The 21,525-nt window shown below is 43.3% G+C and overlaps 2 protein-coding genes across 2 annotated transcripts in view; both read left to right on the top strand.

Annotated features, from left to right (window-relative positions):
- Positions 1-4,432: 4,432 nt before the first annotated feature.
- On the top strand, positions 4,433-6,468 carry LOC109997329 (OTU domain-containing protein 1). The gene has a single exon (XM_020651762.3). The coding sequence runs from the start codon at positions 4,664-4,666 to the stop codon at positions 5,990-5,992; it is 1,329 nt and encodes a 442-aa protein (XP_020507418.2). The 5' UTR covers positions 4,433-4,663; the 3' UTR covers positions 5,993-6,468.
- A 2,501-nt stretch (positions 6,469-8,969) lies between these two features.
- si:ch211-285f17.1 (sickle tail protein homolog) overlaps positions 8,970-21,525 on the top strand; it is a 120,665-nt gene continuing 108,109 nt past the window's right edge. The window contains exon 1 of the mRNA XM_065949001.1: positions 8,970-9,322. Within this exon, the coding sequence (XP_065805073.1) occupies positions 9,253-9,322 (70 nt within the window). The 5' untranslated portion in view covers positions 8,970-9,252. The remainder of the gene's footprint in view (positions 9,323-21,525) is intronic.

Here is a 21,525-nt window from a genome sequence, read left to right as displayed (position 1 = left end):
TAAATATTTGTCAAGAAGACCCACGGACACATCAGGGGAACATCTGCAGCCAGATGTGTCCGCCTCCAAGTCATTAAAACATCCTCTTAAAATCCTCCAATGAGAGCAGCTCAGTCTCAGCTCTTTCTTGTGATTGGTTCAGAGTAAAAGGAGCAGCAAACTTAAACTTTAGGAACAGACGGTGAGAAAAGGTCCTGAGACTGATGATTTGAAGTCTCTGTTCTGTTCTGACTGATGGAGGTCAGAAGGTCAGAAGGAAGTGGACCTGAGAGAGACTTTAGATAAGAACATGTTGGTGTTTATGTTTGTGTGACACATGCAGACAGCAGACAGTGATGAGTGAGGATTCAAACTGAGTGATGATGAACTTCAGAGCTTCATGATACTCAGAGTGCAGAGAGGGTAAGATGACCCATCAGAGAGGCCCGTGTCTCTCTGTGCCCGGTTACCTCTACATATGGCAACTGAATATACTGGAACTGAAGAGGCCTAAAGATGATGTCATAACTGTGAGCTCGCTGAAGTAGAGAGTACACTCATGTCACCGCAGGCTCTAAGAGAGTGATATAAGGAAATGACGTTTTGATAACCACATGTTCAAAATATTTTCTTTTCTTCTCTCTCTCTCTCTTTCTCTCTGTCTCTCTCTCTCTCTCTCTGTCTCCCTCTCTCGCTCTCTCTCTCTCTCGCTCTCTCTTTCTCTTTATCTCTTTCTCTCTCTCTATCTCACTTTCTCTCTCTCTCTCTCTCTCTCTCTCTCACTTTCTCTCTCTCTTTCTCTCTGTCTCTCTCTTTCTATCTCACTTTCTCTCTCTCTTTCTCTCTGTCTCTGTCTCTCTCTCTGTCTCCCTCTCTCTCTCTCTCTTTCTCTCCCCCTCTCTCTTTCTCTTTCTCTTTCTCTTTCTCTCTCTCTCTCTGCCTCCCTCTCTCTCTCTCTCGCTCTCTCCCTCTCTTTCTCCTTCTCTGTCTCTCTGTCCCTCTCCCTCTCCCTGTCTCTCTCTCCCTCTCTCTTTCTCTCTCTCTCTCTCTCCCTCTCTCTTTCTCTTTATCTCTCTCTCTCTCTCTCTCCCTCTCCCTTTATCTCTCTCTTTATCTCTCTCTCTCAGGAGAATTGATACTTTTTTCTGGTAGACTTTTTAAAATCATAACCGAAACGCTCCAAGCAGCCTCTGTGTCTCAGTTGGTAAGATCGGGGGTTCGATCCCCAGCTCCACCACAGCCACATGTCCGATGTGTCCAGGTCCATCCCTAAGTTGCTCTCACTGCTTTGTCGGCGGCGTGTGTGTGAATTGTGACTTGACTTTACAGCTGTGCAGTAATCTGACCCCCCCTGTGTAACATCTATAATAAGCCATCCCATTCATATCAAACTCAGTTAGCGTGACTCTGTTTGAAGCGGTCAGGATGAAACAGTCAGTGTGTTAAAAATAGAGATGTGAGCTGCAGGCCGAGCATGCAGCAGCCTGCTGATGACGACAAGTCAATATCAGTCGGTTTAAATATTATAACCTGAGAGTTACACCCTGTGTTATTATGAATCAGGAGACATAAAACTAAGTGTAGACTGGAAATTCTAGTTTGTAATTAAGTTTATACATGAAGCACATTTAAAACAACCTACGTTCACCATAATGCTGCACAACAAAGAGCAACAATAAACACTGAAATGAAATCCCAATAAAAGACTAAGAGAGCCCACAATCGACCGTAGGTACCATGAGCAGGCCTGATAACTGAAGGCTCTGCCTCCCATAGTCCATTTAGGGCACGTTCACACTGGCCATCTGTACCGTGCCCAAGCACGCTTCAACGCTAAAGTCCAGTTCGTTTGACCAGTGTGACCGCTCCGTATCGTGCTCAGGCACGGTACACTTCCTTGTCTTTGGCACACTTCAGAGAGGTGTGCTTCAGCACGGTGCACTTCATGCACGAGCACAAGCACGCGAGTAAACAACGCTGACAGCCTTCATTGTGGAGAAATCCAGAGTTTCATGTCTGTATCTGAATAACATGACTCAATATAAGACACAAAGCAGCTGTCATGTTCTGTGTTGTTTTCCGATGGGCAGGTGTCCGCGCGGACTCACTCACGGACTCTATTTTCTATTTTTATTTATTTATTGCTGTGTCTGATTAAAATGGCTTAAAATAAGCTGTAAAGTCAGTAAAGTAGCTGTCATGCTCTGTGTTTTTCTATGATGTGCAGACGCGGACTTGATTACGCATCTCTTTCTTTCTCTCTCTCTCTCGTCCGCCTGCTTGTAAACTTCATAATAACATAAAGCGTGCATGTGTTGTATTAAGACGTTATGAACAAGAGGTAATCGTGCTTAGGCACGGATAGTCCTGTGTAGTGTGACCGCGGGCCGCACCGGCCAGCAGGGGAATGACGCAGCAGGGGGGCAATCGTGCTTGGGTACAGGACGGTACAGATGACCATTGTGACCCTTAGAGACCGTAGGTACCACGAGCGGGCCTGATAACTGAAGGCTCTACCTCCCATAGTACATTTAGAGACCGTAGGTACCACGAGCAGGCCTGAAAACCAAAGGCTCTACCTCCCATAGTACATTTAGAGACCGTAGGTACCACTAGCAGGCCTGATAACCGAAGGCTCTACCTCCCATAGTACATTTAGAGACTGTAGGTACCATGAGCAGGTCTGATAACTGAAGGCTCTACCTCCCATAGTACATTTAGAGACTGTAGGTACCATGAGCAGGTCTGATAACTGAAGGCTCTACCTCCCATAGTACATTTAGAGACTGTAGGTACCATGAGCAGGTCTGATAACTGAAGGCTCTACCTCCCATAGTACATTTAGAGACTGTAGGTACCATGAGCAGGTCTGATAACTGAAGGCTCTACCTCCCATAGTACATTTAGAGACTGTAGGTACCATGAGCAGGTCTGATAAATGAAGGCTCTACCTCCCATAGTACATTTGTTACATTTGTTTTGGAGCTCTGATGATGACAGGATGGAGCAGTTGTTTAATTTCAATGTTGAAAGTCGAACACTTTAATTCTGTCTCTAAAACCTGAAATATAAATCATGATGGATTATTTAATTATTATTATTATTATTATTATTATTATTATTATTAAGGGTCTACTTTTGGTATTTGGTTTCTTTGGTTTCTGTGTTTTAATAATGGTGACTTGTAGGCCTGTTTGGGGTTTGGCATATTGTTTATGCATGCCACAGTAATCAAATCAAATCTTCATCATCATCATCTCAAAGCGGATCATTAGAGGAATAAAAAAAATAAAAACAGTGAGGTGACACATCGCATCCTTTTACATTTTTCGACTTGTGATTGAACAACGACGCAGTGCCAGTCAGGACCTGTAAACGGAGAGCTGCGTCAATCTGCTGCTGACAGCATGACGTTACCGGATATGAGGTCATTCTGCCTTCAAAATAAAGTTCTAGCTCATTTTATGGCGTCAGCCATCCAAAGTTATTTATCTTGAGGTAACGTGACGTCTCTGCGTTAACTTGATTCAGCTTATTTTTCATCGTGCATCAAATCATCAAACTTTGTATGTTCTTATTAAAGACGCTGCATACGGGGGGAGGAGAGCTACGGCTACAGCTGGATTAGGCGGTTTCAGTGGAATACTGTCCCTGTCCCATGTAGGCTAAAAAAGCCGCATCGGCATCGAGGTTTTGGGGCGCTGGTAGCCTATAGTGGGTAGTTTGCGCGCCCCATCAATCAATCAAACTTTATTTACACAGCACCTTGCAGACAAATTAAATTGCAGATCAAAGTGCTTAACAAGAGTGCAGAAAAGTTATTGACGAAAAAGTAGTTTATAAAATCATTGAGAGACTAATGCACACCAATAAGAATAAAAAAAAAATATATATATATATATATAAAAATGAAAAAAATAAAATACGACACATAAAAGCAATAAGATATTAAAATGAATACATAGGAGAAGAATATTTAAAATAAAGGATAAAAAGACCATACAATTATGTTAAGATTTATAGAAAGCACTATATAAAAGCCATGTATAGAGGCTGTGGTCTATGAGCTAATGGTCCAAGTGGGTGGCCCGGGTTCGAAATCCAACCTGTAGCTCCTTTCCCACATGTCATCATTCCCCTCTCTCTCTTTCTCTCTCTCTATGCCCGACATCTGACTATTATTATTAATTATTAATATTATTCTATTATTGTTGTTATTATTCTATTATTGTATTTTTTTCTCCCTTTATTTAACTGATATGTTCGATTTTTAACTTCTTATTTTTGATAATTATATTCCTGTTTCTTGAGCTGAAAAACATTTCCCCCATGGGGGATCAATAAAGTTTATCTTTGTCTTTGAATAACGTTCGTTGAATAAGGGTTTTATTTTGAAGTCTCCTCGTCCGGAAACGCATCGGTTTCATTGTGTGTGACTTGACCCAGTCGAGGCAGAAAGTGTCTTGTAACAGTTTGAAGTCTAAAATTAGGGAGGCACCCCAACAGCAAATGACGCAAGCGGACTAAAGTGGACAGTGTCTCTCGTCTCTGCGCGTCAATGACAGGACTCAGGACCATGGAGACGTCCACTACAACTCTGCTGTTGTTGATGACACGGGGGGTATTTTTAGATGTTGTTGTCATCTTTTCGTAACGGCCGTTCAGTATAAAGGACTCCTTCAAAATGCAGCTGTACAACAGTGCGCTCACACACTACCCGAGGTCGTCTCGCAAAGTTACAATAACTTTATCGGCCGCGTCGGAGCGTCTAAACGGGACTACACCGACCCCCCCTGAGGCCGATAAAAGGGGATTTACCCACCCAGAGACAACTTCAGCCACCAACGGGGATCCCGTGAGCGACACTGCTGCTGCTTCCGCAAACATGCCTGCCTTTTCATGTTACGAGGCTTCCTCTATGAGGCCGATTTACTTCACATCGACCGCTGAGATATTAATCCGCCGACCCGACGGAGTGGAGAGGTCTGTGCCGATCCACTTCGTGAGGGAGTCCAAGACCAAACCAGCCTCTCCTGACTCGCACAGTAATGGTGAAGGCATCCTCTGTCATGACTGTGACTCGGATGTGATTGTGGACTTGATAGATCATGTAAATAATGGGACAGATGACTACCAGGAGGTGGTTGGAGATCTCTTTTTCAACAGCGCCAGCACCTGTAGACCCAAAACAGAAGAAAACAAAAGGATTGGTGGAAATGCAGGTGAGGGTGATGAAGTGATGCATGCCCCCTTCAAGAGCAACGGGTGGGCCTCGTCGCAGGAAGAGGAGCTAGCTCAACCTGAAGACCTCGTAAAGGGAGATTTTAATGTCAGAGCTGCTCCAGAATCCGAGGAGAGACGGGCGTTCGAGCTCAGCGTCCTGCAGGAGTCGCCTCAACAGAAAAGACAGGAAGTAGAGGACATCAACGATAAGGTCACACGGTACCTGGCCGAGGTGGAGAGACAAAACAAGTATCTCCAGGAGAGGCACAAGTTCAGGTACCACGTCATTCCAGACGGGAACTGCCTCTACAGGGCCGTGTGCAAGGCCACGTTCGGGGACCAGGCGAGGCACGGCGAGCTGAGGGAGCAGACGGTGCACCACATCGCCGACCACCTGGACGAGTTCAACACCATCGTCGAAGGGGACGTGGGCGAGTTCCTGATCAACGCGGCGCAGGACGGCGCCTGGGCCGGGTACCCCGAGCTCCTCGCCATGAGCCAGATGCTGGACGTCAACGTTCACCTGACGACCGGCGGCAGCCTGGAGAGCCCCACCGTCTCCACCATGGTGCACTACCTCGGGGAGGAGGACGCGTCCAAACCAGCGATCTGGCTCAGCTGGCTCAGCAACGGTCACTACGACGTCCTCCTCGACAACTCGCTTCCCAACCCCGAGTACGAGGACTGGTGCAGGAACTCGCAGATGCAGAGGAGACGAGACGAGGAGCTGGCAAAGTCCATGGCGGCGTCTTTATCCAAAATGTACATCGAGCAGAATGGATCAGCGTGAAAGCAAAAACACTGAATGATGACAATAAAAAAGACGACACTGATACAGTAAAAGAATATTCCACTGATCTGCAGGAGTTTTACTTTGAATGATTTTTATAAGATTTCTACAGCGAGAGACGTGCAGTGCACATACTTTGTGTTTTTTCTTTTTGTAAAAGCAGTGCCAGATTAGTGGCAGGACATGTTTGAAAGTGTGTGAGCCTGTTCTTGACAGTTTGGGTTTGGATGGTGAAATGATTGATGATTTAAATACTCTTTATGTCTGAGCTTTTGAGTTTCCATTTTTTCTCCGTCTGTATAATCGTTATAGCTCCTCTCTCTCTTTTTGCACAAAAGTCCTTTTCAGTCCAGAGAGTTAGATTATAGCTTCTTTGAGAGAAAAATCTAAGGGTTGTTTTTTTTTCTATTATTCCATTTCTGTTTAGAAAAGTATTTTAAAATAAATTTCTAAAAAATAAAAATAAAAAAACTCCATTTGTGTTGTTTGCATTTTGAAGTTTGTTGCTGTGATGCTTTATGATCCGTCTCTAATCCGTTCTTATCCACTATCATCACGGTTGGGGGTCAGCTGTTCCATCCTGTGCAGAACACATCCCTGAGAATGAGACCCGTCTTTTTAATCTTTTTTAGAGGGATGACTTGATGCATTACTCATCCTTTCATTGTCAGCTGTTCTGGATTTTAAAAAGTGTAAAAACAGAAAAGTGACTCTGCAGCCGACGGCCTCCCACTCAGGTCGGGCTGCAGAACAAAGGGATGAAATGAAGGTGATATATGAGAGCTCACCTGCGCTGCATCAAAGCGATGTGCACCGTCCACACGAGTACAGTTTGATAATGAGTTTTAAGTTTGTGTGTCTTTTGGTTCCCTCTGTTTTGTTAATGTGCAGAAATCTTATTTTGAACCATGTGGTGAAAGCAAAACACATCAACACAACAAATACATGTTGCCTCACAGCGAGGAAGTTCCGGGTTCGATTCCCCGTCTGACAGGAGTCTCTCTGTGTGGAGTCTGCATGTTCTCCCCATGCATGTGTGGGTTCTCTCCGGGTACTCTGACTTCCTCCCACAGTCCAAAGACATGTCAGCTGTTAGCTCGTTAGGTTAGCTGCTGACGCTAAATCCCCTGTAGGTAAATACATGAATAACAAAGTTTGCAATAAAGAACATTAGAATCAGACATGAGAACCGGTGTCATGGTGGTACAGAAGCTGAAGGTGCCCAGCGGAGTCGGAGATCACACGTGTCAGGTAGGAAAACATTATTGTGTTCATTTAACAGGAGATGATGAACAAATGGATTCCTCAGGTGTGTTACAGATGTTAGTTCTTCAGGTGTGTTACAGATGTTGGTTCTTCAGGTGTGTTACAGATGTTGGTTCTTCAGGTGTGTTACAGATGTGAGCTCCTAAGGTGTGTTACAGATGTTAGTTCTTCAGGTGTGTTACAGATGTTGGTTCCTCAGGTGTGTTACAGATGTTTGTTCCTCAGGTGTGTTACAGATGTTAGTTCCTCAGGTGTGTTACAGATGTTTGTTCCTCAGGTGTGTTCCAGATGTGTGTTACAGATGTTTGTTCCTCAGGTGTGTTACAGATGTTAGTTCCTCAGGTGTGTTACAGATGTTTGTTCCTCAGGTGTGTTCCAGATGTGTGTTACAGATGTTTGTTCCTCAGGTGTGTTACAGATGTTAGTTCCTCAGGTGTGTTACAGATGTTGGTTCCTCAGGTGTGTTCCAGATGTGTGTTACAGATGTTGGTTCCTCAGGTGTGTTACAGATGCTAGTTCTTCAGGTGTGTTGCAGATGTTAGTTCCTCAGGTGTGTTACAGATGCTAGTTCTTCAGGTGTGTTGCAGATGTTAGCTTTTCAGGTGTGTTACAGATGTTGGTTCCTCAGATGTGTTCCAGATGTGTGTTACAGATGTTAGTTCCTCAGGTGTGTTACAGATGTTTGTTCCTCAGGTGTGCTCCTCTTACTTTGAAGGATGACTGACTAAACATCCGACCTGTAGTTTGTACTGCAGTTGTACCAGACTGATTTTTTGATGACATCAGACGCCACAGGAAGCCAGCCCTCTGATGGAGCTGCACTTTTCCTCCAGTAGGTGGAGCTGTAGCTCCCTTTAAACACTGACAGAGTTTAAGACTTCTTTTCAGGCTGACTTTCACCATGTTGTATCGATTTAAATGTGCTCAAGTGTTCTCTGACTTCTTAAATAATAAATATAAATAAATAAATAAATATATATAATAATGTACATATATATATAATATATCTCTTTCATAATGTTTGATTCAAGAATAAAGACAATTTTCAAACGAAAGCTGTTATAATAACGAGTAAAACAACTTCATGTTAAATTGCTCTCGATCACCACACAGCCTCATATCTCTACTTTATTATGAACCATAAAAGAAACTTTATTGAAACATAGAAAAGTAAAAACAATTAGACAGAGCAGTTTGACATATATGTATTTCTAGGTAACTAAAACAAGAGACTCAAAATAACATTTTAATGCCTTATGAATATGACATGTTGATAATAAAATACATAGGCTGACAATAGCACATAGTTTTATATCTCTAGTGAAAACATCGCACGTTTTTGTTTGACATAAAAATATAGTTCTCAAGGTCTTTCCAGAGTGTGGTGGACCTGGAAGTAAACTTTTTTAAAAAATGTTGAGATAGGCTTTTACGCTTGTGTTGGATAAATGTGATGGAGTTATTATGAGTCATGTGGCCTGATGACGTAACCCTGCAGTCATGTGGACATCAGGGAGAGAAAAGTTTGAATCTTTTTTTTTTTTAATGCAGGAGGAGAGAAGGATCCTGTCCCTGCTTCAGAGAGAGAGAGAGAGAGAGAGAGAGAGAGAGAGAGAGAGAGAGAGAGAGAGAGAGAGAGGAGCACAGGGCAGGTGATAGTGGACCGAGAGAGCGGGCTGCTGCTGCAGTACTGGCACACAGTCAGCAGCACACACAAACACACACATACACTTCTACACACACACACTTCTACACACACACACACACACACACACACACACACACACACACACACACACACACACACACACACACACACAGAGAGAGAGAGAGAGAGGGAGCAGAGGGAAAGTCAATGACAGACGCTTCCCACCGGCGTGCAAGATTCCCGTGCTCGGAAGTTACCGGATACTTTGAAAACAGCCAGCTCCCGGTGGAAGAGGAACACACACAGTCGGTGGTCGGTGGCTCTGACCTGAGAGGAGGTGGTGGACATGTCGGGACACCGGGTGCAGTTCGCGGACCTTCCTCCGAGTCAACACAAAGGAAGTCCTAAATTTCACAGTAAGGAAAAATGATTGAGTGAAACGTCTGCTGTGCTGACCTTCATTTGTTTTGTTTTAATTATCAGTGGGGAAACTCTTTCTGCGTTCTTCTTCCTCCCCCGAGCTGTCAATAGCCTCTTCATAGTAACTTCATATCTAGATGTGTGTTGTCATAGACTGGACACAGGAAGAGTTGAAGATTCCTGTGAACTTCCCCAATGGAAAGGTGTTTTTATCAAATGTTACCTTAAAGTAGCCTTAAGGGAATCAGAGTGATGCTTCTTTCTTTGGCAAATTCTACAACATTCATTAAAGCGAAAACATCCACAGCTTATTATTAAGATTTTGAATCATGGCTTCCAGCTGTCAAGCTAAACTTTTCCATCTTGTGGAGAATTGTGATGACTGTTTCATACATACAACACGTGCATTACTCACATGACATGCACGGCTCTGGATATGCTTCCTAATGTGATGTGCACCCTCCCTTATGCGTGACTTGGTTCAGGGATGTTGAGATGAACCTTCACTCTCGATGTTCTCTGCATGTGCATCAGTGCTGCGATCCCATCCAGTGCTCACTTCATGCACTCATCTGAAGTGGCAGTTGCCCTTTACGTGAGCTGCTGCTGCAGCTGCTGCTAACTTTTTTTATCCTCATGCTCCGTCTTTAGTAAGGTGACCCTCACCTATGGATGCATTCAGTGACTGCTTTAATGAAACACACATTCTACAAATAAATGAACACTTATTATTGTGTTTGCTTTAATTACACAAGTAGATTGCTTAAACATGTGCTCCTGCTTGCATGTGAGATGTGACAGTGTCAGCCTTTTTGCTGCTGTGTGACTGCAGTGTATGCACTACAGCATGAGACACAGAGAAGCTTAGCTCATCTCCATGGTGACAGGTTGACTGACAGGACACGTGAGCGAGGGTGCAATGGGAAAATTGCCAGTTTGCTGCAAAGCCCTCCAGAGGGGTGCATCTACAGTGCACACTGTTTTTTTTTTATGACAGCTCATGTGATATATTTTTTTGCGTCCATGATGGCAACTGTTCTGTCAGCTTGTTGTGATTTTGTCACGGGCACTCAGCAACGTGCATGAAGGCAGCTGGGTGAAAAAGGGTTTGATTTGTTTGGTTGCCGCTCGAGCTCAGGTTGCACGCAGGGCATGCTGGGTCAGTGTGTGGAAGGACAGAACGGCTGCTTCAGCAGGAAAAACGGCACATTTCTGACTCAGCCAATCCACCTCTTTTTTCATCCAGATGCAGGTGACAGAGGGGTCAAGTTTCCCCTCTTATCTCCTTCTCTGTCTTTGGAGATATGAAGACAAACTGACAGCCAGGGATTAAGTTCTTATAATCATCTCTACCCTTTTTATGTATGTGTTGGAATACAAATAACACCTGCATGGCAACAGATCTGTCACTCATTGCAGAGAATACTCATCATTACCTTGAGGGAATTCTGTGGGTGGTGCTGTTTATTCTTCTTGAGTTAAAGCAGTAATCTACCAATTCCATATTTGAAGATTTTTCTTAAAGCAATGCTCATTGTGTTGGCGTCCCTCCAAACATGAATTTCTCTAACAGTGTACTGCAGCTTTTATCTTTTCTGTGTTGATAAAGTTGGCAGTTCTAGCTGTTCTGTACTCTTCTCTTGTCTATTTAGCCGCGGTAAATGCTGCTTTTACCCGTAACTTCCTCTCTGTTGCAGCTGCTTTTGGCAGAGGGAAGCACATTCATTTCTCTGGCTTGATTGAACAAGTTATGTCTAATCTTCTTCTGTGCCGGTTGCATAGCTTTGAAAAGGGAGGAGGAATGGATCACAAAGCAACAGTTGATTCCCCTCAGTGTGCAATAAAAGCTTTTTGTTGTAGAGATAGAGACTCTAACATATGTTAACCTTTAACAAGTGCTACTGGTGAGAACTAACATGCCGGTGAAAGGTTTACAAAGTGTGTCAATGCTTTGGGAAAGCTGAACGTATGCCCATTGGAGATCACTTTGTAAAATCTACATTTTTAGTGATCTGAAACACTGGGTTAGTTTGAACTGAGGGCCAACTGACAAAAAGGAAAAAAACATTTTCAAAATTGGTTGCATTAGTGTTGTTCTGTCTTTTTTTTTATGTTGTTGTGTATCTTAAAAAGGCTGGAGTATATGACCTTGGCCAAGGTCCGACTCAGAGGACTGTGTTATGGATTACCTAGGAGGGCTTTTTTGAAGTGTTGCTAATCTGTTTCACCGTGTGGTCACAGAAGGAGTTCAGAGTCATATTTTCCTTGCAGAGAGCCATCAGGACAGCTCTCACCTGGTTCTCACGCCTGATGTGAAGATGTCTGGAACTTTGCAGATGGAATAACTGTAGAAATAAACGGTATTGCAGGCACTGTGCTTTGGATTAGATTTTGACACACAGGTGCGTGAGGCTAGAGCTGCACAGTCAAAGAGTAAAACAGTGGTTTGACTTTCAGTAAGCTGCTTCACATCCTGGACAGCTGCACCATGAGTCATGATGTTCTCCGCTGTGTTTCAGGATTATGTCAACAGTTTCTGGTGGAGGATTTAAATTCTTCATTGGATGGCCTAATGATCAATTCCTCCAACCGCAGGAGCACTTGAACATCTTACTCAATCCCAAGCAGCAACCTCCGGTGTTGAAAAATGAAGCAGATGCAGAAATGCAAAATCCTGCAGTTCCTCAAGTGTCCACTAGAGGCTGGCTGCAGAAGCACAGGAAGTCACATACACACCCATTCTAAAAAGCCTGTTTTTACAGCAGAGATGAACATGTTTACAGCCTGGTTCAAAAAACCAAATAGGTGTGATTAGCTCATGTCTCCATGGACACACACTGTACGGGGGGTGAATGTTTTGATGACTCATCAGTTTTGATTTGATGAAGGATAAGAGTTATTCACAATAAGGCGTGTAGCTGACCTGATTGACAGGTGGGCGCGGTGTAACGGTTTGTCTGGAGGCTTAAAACCCGCCTCAGCTCCAGCTCTCAGAAAACAAGTTCAGACCTCAATACAGCGATAAAAAAGATATTTGCTATCATGTCGTGCTATCAATGATGAAAATAACAGCTGGATACAGAAAACATTCCACAATTTGTTTGAGCAATTTAGATTCTGTGAGGAGCACGGCTGGATTTTCTATCTTCGCAACATTAAAATTAAAATTAAATTGTGGCATTCCTCAAGGTCCCATTCTTGGCCCCCTGTTCTTCTCCACATACATAACGCCTGTCAGACACATAATCCAGCGTTATGATTCCTGGCACCACTGTTATACAGATGACACAAAGTTCTATATATATATTTTTTATCTCCAATCTAGTTATTTCCAGCCTTCTAGATAATCTCTCAGCATCCTCAGTGATATTAAATGTTAGCTGATCCAAAACGTTCCACAAATGGAAGGATGAGGTTATGTTCTTTTTTAAATCTATCGGCCTGTTTCGCACTAAACTTGATTCCCGGACTGAAAATATTCGGCAGAACACTAGAAATCTTGGAGTAACTTTTTCTCTCTTTTGCTACATGACGCACAGATTCATCTCAGAAGTAATCTCTGGAAAAGCCAGTCGGGAGAAGAGCAAAATGTGGTTTTCATCGAGAAGAGCCCTTAGTGACAGTCATTGCCATTCCCTTGACTAAGAAATCCTCTTTGGATCACATAAAACCGATGCTACAGCAACAACATCCTCATAAGTTGTTTTTTGAATCAACCATAGGTACCAGTGTTTGCTCTTTAGGACACTACTGAGGATCAGCCCAAGAGCGTATCTTGAAACCTGGTAAATAATCCATTCTGACTCGCTTGATTCACATGATCTCACAGATTAATAAGCCTGGTTAGGTGAGGAATATTCTCCACTCCAGCCATGCTTCTTTCAGCTCAAGAAAATATCCCGAATCAGGTCATTTATATCTACTGCTGAATCACATTAAGTCATTCATGCTTTTTATGTTTTCCCGACTGTAGTGTTATACGTTTCAAACAAAAATGACTTGTGGAGTTCCCCAAGGTTCCATCCTGGGCCCTCTTCTGTTTAACGCCTACATGCTCCCACTAGCTCAGATTATAAAAAAACAATAAAATAAGTCATCATAACTATGCAGACGACACACAAATATATATTACAATGTCGCCAGGCAACCATGGTCCCATAAAAGCACTGGGTAAATGTATAGAGCAAATCAATGAGTGGATGTGCAAAAACTTTCTCCAGTTAAACAAAGACAAAACTGAGGTTGTTGTTTTTGGAGCAAAGGAGGAGCGACTAAGAGTCAGCACGCAGCTTCAGTCAGTAAGACTGGGCGTAGTGATGGACTCAGACCTCAATTTTAAAAGCCACATTAAGACAATTACAAAATCAGCCTACTATCACCTGAAGAACATATCAGGAATCAATCAGAAAATGGAAACTAGATCGGTGTTTCGGTTCAACGAGGGACCTTGTAAACTGGCAACGTTCAGTCAAATGCTACATTATAATAATGACAAACTAAAAAAAGAGGCATACTCAGGTTCTCTTTCTGTTCTCAACAGCTGCTGTGACATCTATGTACAAATTGGGCCAAAAGTCCCCAGTTATCAGGGTCACTTGTTAAACCAAAACACCAGGACCGTTATGACTGGGCACAGAGGAAAACATTGGAGTAATAGAGTGGGGGACAGTGCCAGCGTTTTGGTCGCCAAGCGTTGCAGCCAACAAAAAATAGATGACAACAACAACAAACATAACACAGTCTATCATCATAAGAGCGAGACCTTGCATTAACACTTTTTTTAGTCATGAGTTTCCTCAATGCCCTCGTTGAGACCACAATGTCACAGCTATAGTATCCCATTGTCGGAGATTTCAAGGACAAACAATAAACACGGCTGCCTAACACTTACAGTCCCTATGCGATGAATAAAAGGCTAATGCTGTGTTGGAATGATAACCACAGTGTGTGTGTCTCCTCACCAGCACAGGAATGCAGATGGTGTCAGTGCCACTGTCAGGCTTTAGAGAAACCAGGGGCGGGGGCTGTCATGGAGGCTTATAACTCTCTGAACTCTCTGCGAAAAAAACAAGTCAAACTGTCACCGAGGTGAGGATAAAGCATGGCCTTAATTTCCTGAGACATATTTCTACACATGGTTCGATCGCTGCTATAAATGTGATCTTTTTTAGCATCTTGCTGTCCACTCTAGGCAAGGTGCGAAATGCCATGTTTGGGTAGGCGGCCGTCAGTCCTGTTGGAAGATGCTGATCACACTGGATAGGCACTTAAGAAGCTCCTTCTGGAAATAGGCGGGCCCCGTGAGACACTAAACAGCTGTTCTCACACTGGATTAAAAGCCCTGTCCCTTAAGGGCTCTTAAGTTCCCTTAGCGTTTAAAAACACAACGATTTAAGGGCACTTCCTCCTCTGCCTATAATAGTAATAGGCAATTGTTTTTCCGAGCTTAACTAGGGATGTCGCTGTCTGATAAAAGGCTGTAACCTTGACTCCATATCTTTGTCTTTTTGTTGTCTGAATTCTGAGCATTCTTTGAGGCATTAAATCACAGCCTGCGGGCAGGATGTTTGGGTGCGATGATACTCTGATTATTGTTGTTTCTTTCTGCTTTAACACAAATCTATTACGGTGAGTGTCGAGTCATGTCGTTTCTCTGTCCATGCATTGAATTTTATTTCGATTATTGTGCCTGAAAAAGTCAATTTATCAGCGTGAAAATAGATAGGAACAAAAGGCTTACAGTCGTCCCAGAAGAGCTTAATATACTCTAGTAGTGCTATATCTTTTCAAATATATTAGTGTGTGTTTAATCTCCAGCACTCTCACAACTCATCCATTTTCTGCTGACCTTTTCATATCTATTCCAGCCACTCTATTCACCGTATCCGGCTCCTAATGTTTCACACTCATGAAAATGAAAGCGCTCTCTTTTCGGCCTATTCTTGTAAACTATTTTCTGACATTTAGTTCCCTTATAGTCGAGCGTTTGTGTTTGAGAGAAGAGTTAACAGAAAGGTCATTTTTTGAGAGATGAAGTCAAAGAGAGAATGAATGGAAAAAAGACGAGGCATCATGTAGAGAGTTACAATAAGACTCTGAGATACTGTGATGTATCCTGCGTCTCGAATGACTCATCATATCAGTGTCATTGAACGCTGCTGCATCACCCAAACTTTGCGAGCCTAATTAATTACCCCCCCCCCCCCCTTCATGACTTTTTTTTGCCTCTTTAGCAGCGGGATGCTTGTGCCATGTGGAGAGGAACCAGATGTTTTTCCTCTTCTCTATACATGATTTTTCTTTTCTTATTGAAATCTCCTTATGGGCTCCTTCCTGAAGAGGACACATGATCAAATATCTGTAGTTCGTTCTCAGGGCGTTTCCACATTAGGCACGATTGTTTTCGTACCATACCCGAGCTCGATTGCTCCCCCCTCCCCCGCTGGTCTACGTTCACATTAGTTACACCGTTCAGTGCCGGAGTACACTTGCATATGTTTACAGTCCGATACAGCAGGGGGCAGTATGCACGTAGTTGGTTTGCATATCTGCCAAGAAACAAAAATAAGAAGGAGTAACCATGGCAACCACTTGCGGGCTAAGTCCATCCTGCTAACTGTGGATGTTTTTGTTATTTCTTGGACTCCAACATCAACCCTCTTGCTACGTCCACATCTACACGTGCAGCTCAGAGGATTTCCAGGAGGCGTTTGGAATGACGTCATACAGCGGTCCACTTCCTTGTTTGAGTATGAATGTGTTCACATCTCCCGCAGACTGTACTTGAGTACAATTGAATCTTGCACCAAGATCCCCCCCCCCATTAGCTATTTGTTGCTCTTTTTTGCACTTGAATTGCACATTTGCACACCTCCACTTTGCACTTTAATAAGCTGTTTTTATTTGGTTTTATATTTTGCTGTGTTGTCTGATTTTCCAATTCGTTTTGGTTTATGTTTTAAGGTGATGTTTCCCTTGTGTTTCTTTTCTTCTGTTTGCTCCTGTTGCAACGCAAATGTCCCCTTGTGGAACAATAAAAACTCTGAATCTGAATCTGAATCTCTGCAGACAATCCGTCTTTCAAACGGTAGAACACCGAGTAAACCAGCTTCATGCTGTAGATCAGCGTGCCTCGTGTATGTAGGATGTAGTCCTTGATGTTTAGAATCCAACCTCGACACTTTCCTGCAAAAGGCTTTTAAAACATCTCCAAGTAGAACTAATGCAGCACATCTTGTCAGGTCAGGATTTCATCGCCTTGCATAGCGTCTAAGTCGAGATAATGAAGATCACCTGCTCTGCAGCAACAAGTGACACACGGGGGCCTCTCAGCAGCCGACACTTAAAGTTTCTTATTGTCTGCAGCAGCTGAGCCCGCAGCTCACTCACAGACATCGCAGCATCATCATTCCCACCGCTGCCTCTTCTTCTTTAACACGCCTGTGGAACCAGCTCAGGAGTAAACAAACTCCTCCATCTTGTTTTATAGCCATCATCATTATCAGCAGCGTCTCAGACCTGATAACACACAGATAGGAATGTACACACCCTTAAAAATGACGACCCCCCAAAAGCTGCCGCAGATCACCGCGCTGTTGTTCGACGTCCGCCCTGAGCAGTGCTCTTTAAAAGTCTGCTCCTGTTATCGGTGATTAGAGACAATCTGGCTGTATACTGTGTGCTGTCGGGATGCAGAGGTGTAATAACTTTCTCTGCATGCTCTCCCTGAGCGCTAATGATGCATGATGCCGGCCCCGATGCACAATTATTATTATTTCATTTTTTGAGCAACGGGAACAAAAAATGGATTTGGACACAGATGAGAGGGAAGTCAAATAGTCTGTCCTTTGATGTTCAAAGGAGAGTATCACAGAGGGATGTGTGGGAGAACATGAGGCAGAGTTTATATGAGGGAGGCCGAGCACTGATGCTCATGTGTGTTGTTGATTCCTGATTATTCGGCTTTTATCCAAACCGACGTACATCAGAGAGTAAGAACAACACAAGCAAGGATCTAGAAGAAAGGGAACAATGTCAGTAAGAGCAAACGATCAGCTTTGAGTCTGATTGGACACACAAGTGCTGACAGGAAGTGACCAGAGGCAAAGCACAACATTGAGGGCAGTTCTTGAGAGCTCTAATCAGTATAGAAACCATCTTATAAGTCGTCGTTATCAAACAAAAACCATCGTCATTACCATCATCATCATCAATAATATGGAGACCATCATCATTAAGTTAGTAGGTATTCATGAAAGAGCTGGCTCTTTAGCTTTTTCTTAAAGGTGCAGAGGGACTCTGCAGATCACATGGAGTTTGGAAGTTCATTCCACCACCGGGGGGCGACAGAGGAGAAGAGCTACCAAGCTTAGATCCAATGGTACATCAAGACAAGTTTCCACTGCTATAACTCTGGTCCAGATTTAGGTCTGGGAACATCATCCTTAAGAAGAAGCCTCCTAAAGGTTTGTACTCTCCCATTCAACCAGGTACTTCAGACACTGGGTTTTTGCCACTCAATATGTCTGATTAGTTGAGAGCTTACTGTATTATAATTAAGCCTCCGGTGGAGAAAACTGATTATGTTCTTGTTGTGTTCACTGTTCCTCATCATATCAATGGAGGTGCAGCCTGCTGGTCACTTTCAATGTTTTACTTAAATGATGATTAAAAACAAACTTACACTTTTTGGACTCGACTGGATTACAGTTGATTGTTCCCTCGAGGTGGGGAGTGAGTCTTGGTGGGGAATTTAACAATCTCCGACTTGTTCACGTGTGAGGGTAAGATGGACCGTGAGATAGACGGGCGGATCGGCTCAGCGTCGGCAATAATGCGGTCGTTGAGGGAGCTGAGCCTGAAGGCAGAGCTCCTGATTTAACCATCTTTGGAAGTTGTTGCGACCCCGATGATACTTCTCGACCTGCACGCTTTGAATGCTGCAATTTGTTTGTTTTTTGTCGACCACCTTGTACTTTTTGGACGTGAAGGTCGTTCTAAAACTTGGTTGGAACCTGGCGGAGGCTTCAAACAAGGTGGGGAAAAGGTTTCCTCTAGCTGGGAATGAATTAATAGCTTTAATTTGGGGAGGGGAAATGATCGGTGGCACTTTTTAAATGACACACACACTTTTAAATCTCAAATATCTTTAAATCGAAGTGAAGCCACGAGTCGTTGGTGTGAAAGTCCAAGTTGAAGGTCCTTTATGAAAATGTAGTCATCAAATTTGTGACTCGAGTCCACACCTCTGATCTCTCCAAACCAAGACTCCTGAAACAGATATTTCATAATACCTGAGAAAGAGTGTACGAGAAACGAAACCCCCCCTGAACGCATCATAACCTTCTGATCACTTCTCACACATTCAGCTTCAGGGTCTCATTTGATAACTGAGCAAGTCGACGGGGTGAAAGAAAAAAAGAAAACTCAGTCCCAGTCGATAACCGCAAGCCGCTCCTGTCAGCGTGACGAATGGGAGGTTTAGTGAAAGGACACCAGTGGGTGTTTATAAGTGGAAGGGGACGCCACTGATTGGGTGCGGTCGCAGCGAGGCGTTGTGGGAGGAAAGCGTACATCGAGAGATTTCTGAGAAAGTTTTTATCAGCTCCTTTTTTCCCTCCCAGAGCTGAGCATGCACACGGCTATAATTGACCGAGTCCAGCTGATTGCAGGTTTTGTTTTTTGGGATGATAAGCGGGGAAAACGATGAGCATCAGTGACCTAAAGCTGTATCAGCAACCTTTTCATTTGATTTAAATAAGGAAGTGAACATAAGCAGCACTGTGTGTGTAAAAGTCTGTCAGGACAAGTTGAGCTAATCCACTTCACTCCCTGGAAGTCTATGAAACACCAGCATGCCAATAAGAGAGGTGCTGGCATCAGCAAGAGACTGTTGATCCTTTGATCCAAACTTTAATCTGAAGACAAAGGAATTTTTTTAATTAAGAGTTTAAAATGAGTCACCCAGCACATCGGAATCGAGTCATACTCCTTTTTAAGGTTAATCTTCTTGATTTAAAGAATCATTCAGGCAGCAAGTGAAGTCTTGTTCTTCTGTTTTTCTCTTTGTTCTGACTGATTACTGCCATGTTTTAATTCCCCGGTTCCCTCGTTGCCTATAATTTACCTTTTCCCTCTCATCTTATCAAACCTCCTCCAGCTGTTAATGTGAGGTGAGACTCGCTGATATTTAAAAATATGATGTGCCGCCCTTCTGTGTTATGTATGAAAAGCTGTGTTGATGCAGACTTGGCTGTGAGGAGCTGCAGAGGGCGAGCAGTGTTGTGTAAGAGATTTAATGGCCGAGCTTGGCGGTCTAAAAGAGGGGTGGGGGGTGGGGGGGGGGGCAGCAATCATCAGACCTTTTTTTTTTTTTGGCAAGGTCAGCAAGGTCCTTTTTATTCTGCGCTGCTCTCATTCAATCACTGCAAATCAGACAAAAAAGAGATACACAACCGCACTTTACTCTGCGCTTTTTTTTTACAGACAAAAAGCAGCATTAAATAGTCTTTAAAGTTAGACGATGATAGACGGATAAAAAATTTGTTTATGGAGCAGGTTCCTGGATTTATGCACTTTAAGCCTCCAGGTGTTTTCAAGGCCACATTTGTGGGTTCATATCCCCAAATGGTGAAATAAAAGAGGAGTTACTGGTGTGTGTGTTTTAATGCCTGCTGTGTCAGTGATAGAAACAGCCCCTTCAGTTACTCTCTGCAGTGACTCTGCACAGTTGTACATTTCTGACCACCTGGGTTGAGTGTTTACACAGCATTTATATTCTCCCTAAAGCCCGGCCGAGCGATGTGCACCTCCTGTTGTATAGACATATCTCTCATGAGAAAACTTAAAGAGTCCGTTTCGTGCAGCCTGTGGGCAGCCTCAGCTGATCTGAGCTTCAGAGAAACTCCAGAAAACTGAGGAGGAAGCTGCATGTGTGAACGCTGACATTTTGACTTTATCTGAAGTTTTGTTCTCCAGACCTCGAGTTTGTTTTCTGCAGAAAGTCAGAGTGAGTTGATGTGAGAATGCAACAGGATGTAATAAAATAAAAACAGATAAAGGTTAGTGTACACCCCTGTAACTTCGGACTATCCTTAATGCAACACTCAGATAGAGGACCCCTTAAAGGTTGGACCTTGGTATTAATACCAGCACTGTACCAAAGTGACTCCACTGGAGGAGCTGTGCGGATTATGAGGCATGTGAGCAGCTGACCTTGATACAACTTCAAAGTGAGAGAAAGTAATGTGACTGGAAGGCAGAGCTGACCAGAGGCCGCTGCAAAAAGGATTGTTGATTGAACTTAATGTCTGAAAGTTTCCAAACAGATTTTTTTTTTCTCCAATTTTATGAAGTTAAAGAAGCTCTGCATTTCAAGAGATGATGACTGAACTCTGTAGAAATAATGTTCTTTATCAGTTTAATTAGCTCCTGATTGTAGGTGAGCAGGCAGAGTCTTTATCATCAAATCAGAGAGAAGGTTTCTAAAGAACTCCCACACTAAATATGTGACCGTTGGAGAATGAAACGTGCTGTTCATTTATGTTTAAGCATAAAACTACTGAAGGTCGCTGAAGTTCCAACATTGTTTCATTTGGTTCCGTTTGCTTTCAGACTGAACTTGAATAATAATAATACATTTATTTATAAAGCGCTTTAAATCAAAGTGCTGTACAAAGCAATACAGTTAAAATACAGGAAAAACATACAGAGAAATCATGACTCATATTAACAGTAAACAGTTGGGTCTTTAACTTTGCTTTTAAAAACCTCAACAGAACAAGCCGGCCTGATGTCCAGAGGTAAACTGTTCCAAAGTGTCGGGACACTCAGAAGACCCCGTCCCCTGAGAACGCAGGGCTCGGGCAGGCACATAAGGGGTTCCCCAGGTCGGTAAGATACAATGCTGTGCTGCCATTTAATATTCTAAAAGTTAGCAGCAGCACCTTAAAGTCTGCTCTGACGTGAACAGGGAGCCAATGAAGAGAGGCCAACACCGGGGTGATGTTGTGTAAAGTAGCCAACAACCACTAGTTGGGGCTCAGTGGCTGCTGCCATCCGGCCTGATGCTGCACTATGACCTGCAAGTAAACATCAGGACAGTGGAAAAATGGCGTCCCGTTCTATGTTCTATGTTATTGGGTTTTTTTTAAGATTTATTTTTGGGTATTTTGTGCCTTTATTGGATAGAGACGGAAAT

This window comes from Labrus bergylta, chromosome 20 (genome assembly GCF_963930695.1).
Source record: "Labrus bergylta chromosome 20, fLabBer1.1, whole genome shotgun sequence".
Lineage (NCBI taxonomy): Eukaryota > Metazoa > Chordata > Actinopteri > Labriformes > Labridae > Labrus > Labrus bergylta.
The sequence above is the reverse complement of the archived record's forward strand: the minus strand, read 5'-3'. Positions and strand labels throughout refer to the sequence as shown.

Excerpts from the sequence above, each read along its gene's own strand:
- LOC109997329 (XM_020651762.3), top strand. The coding sequence starts at position 4,664 with ATGCAGCTGTACAACAGTGCGCTCACACACTACCCGAGGTCGTCTCGC.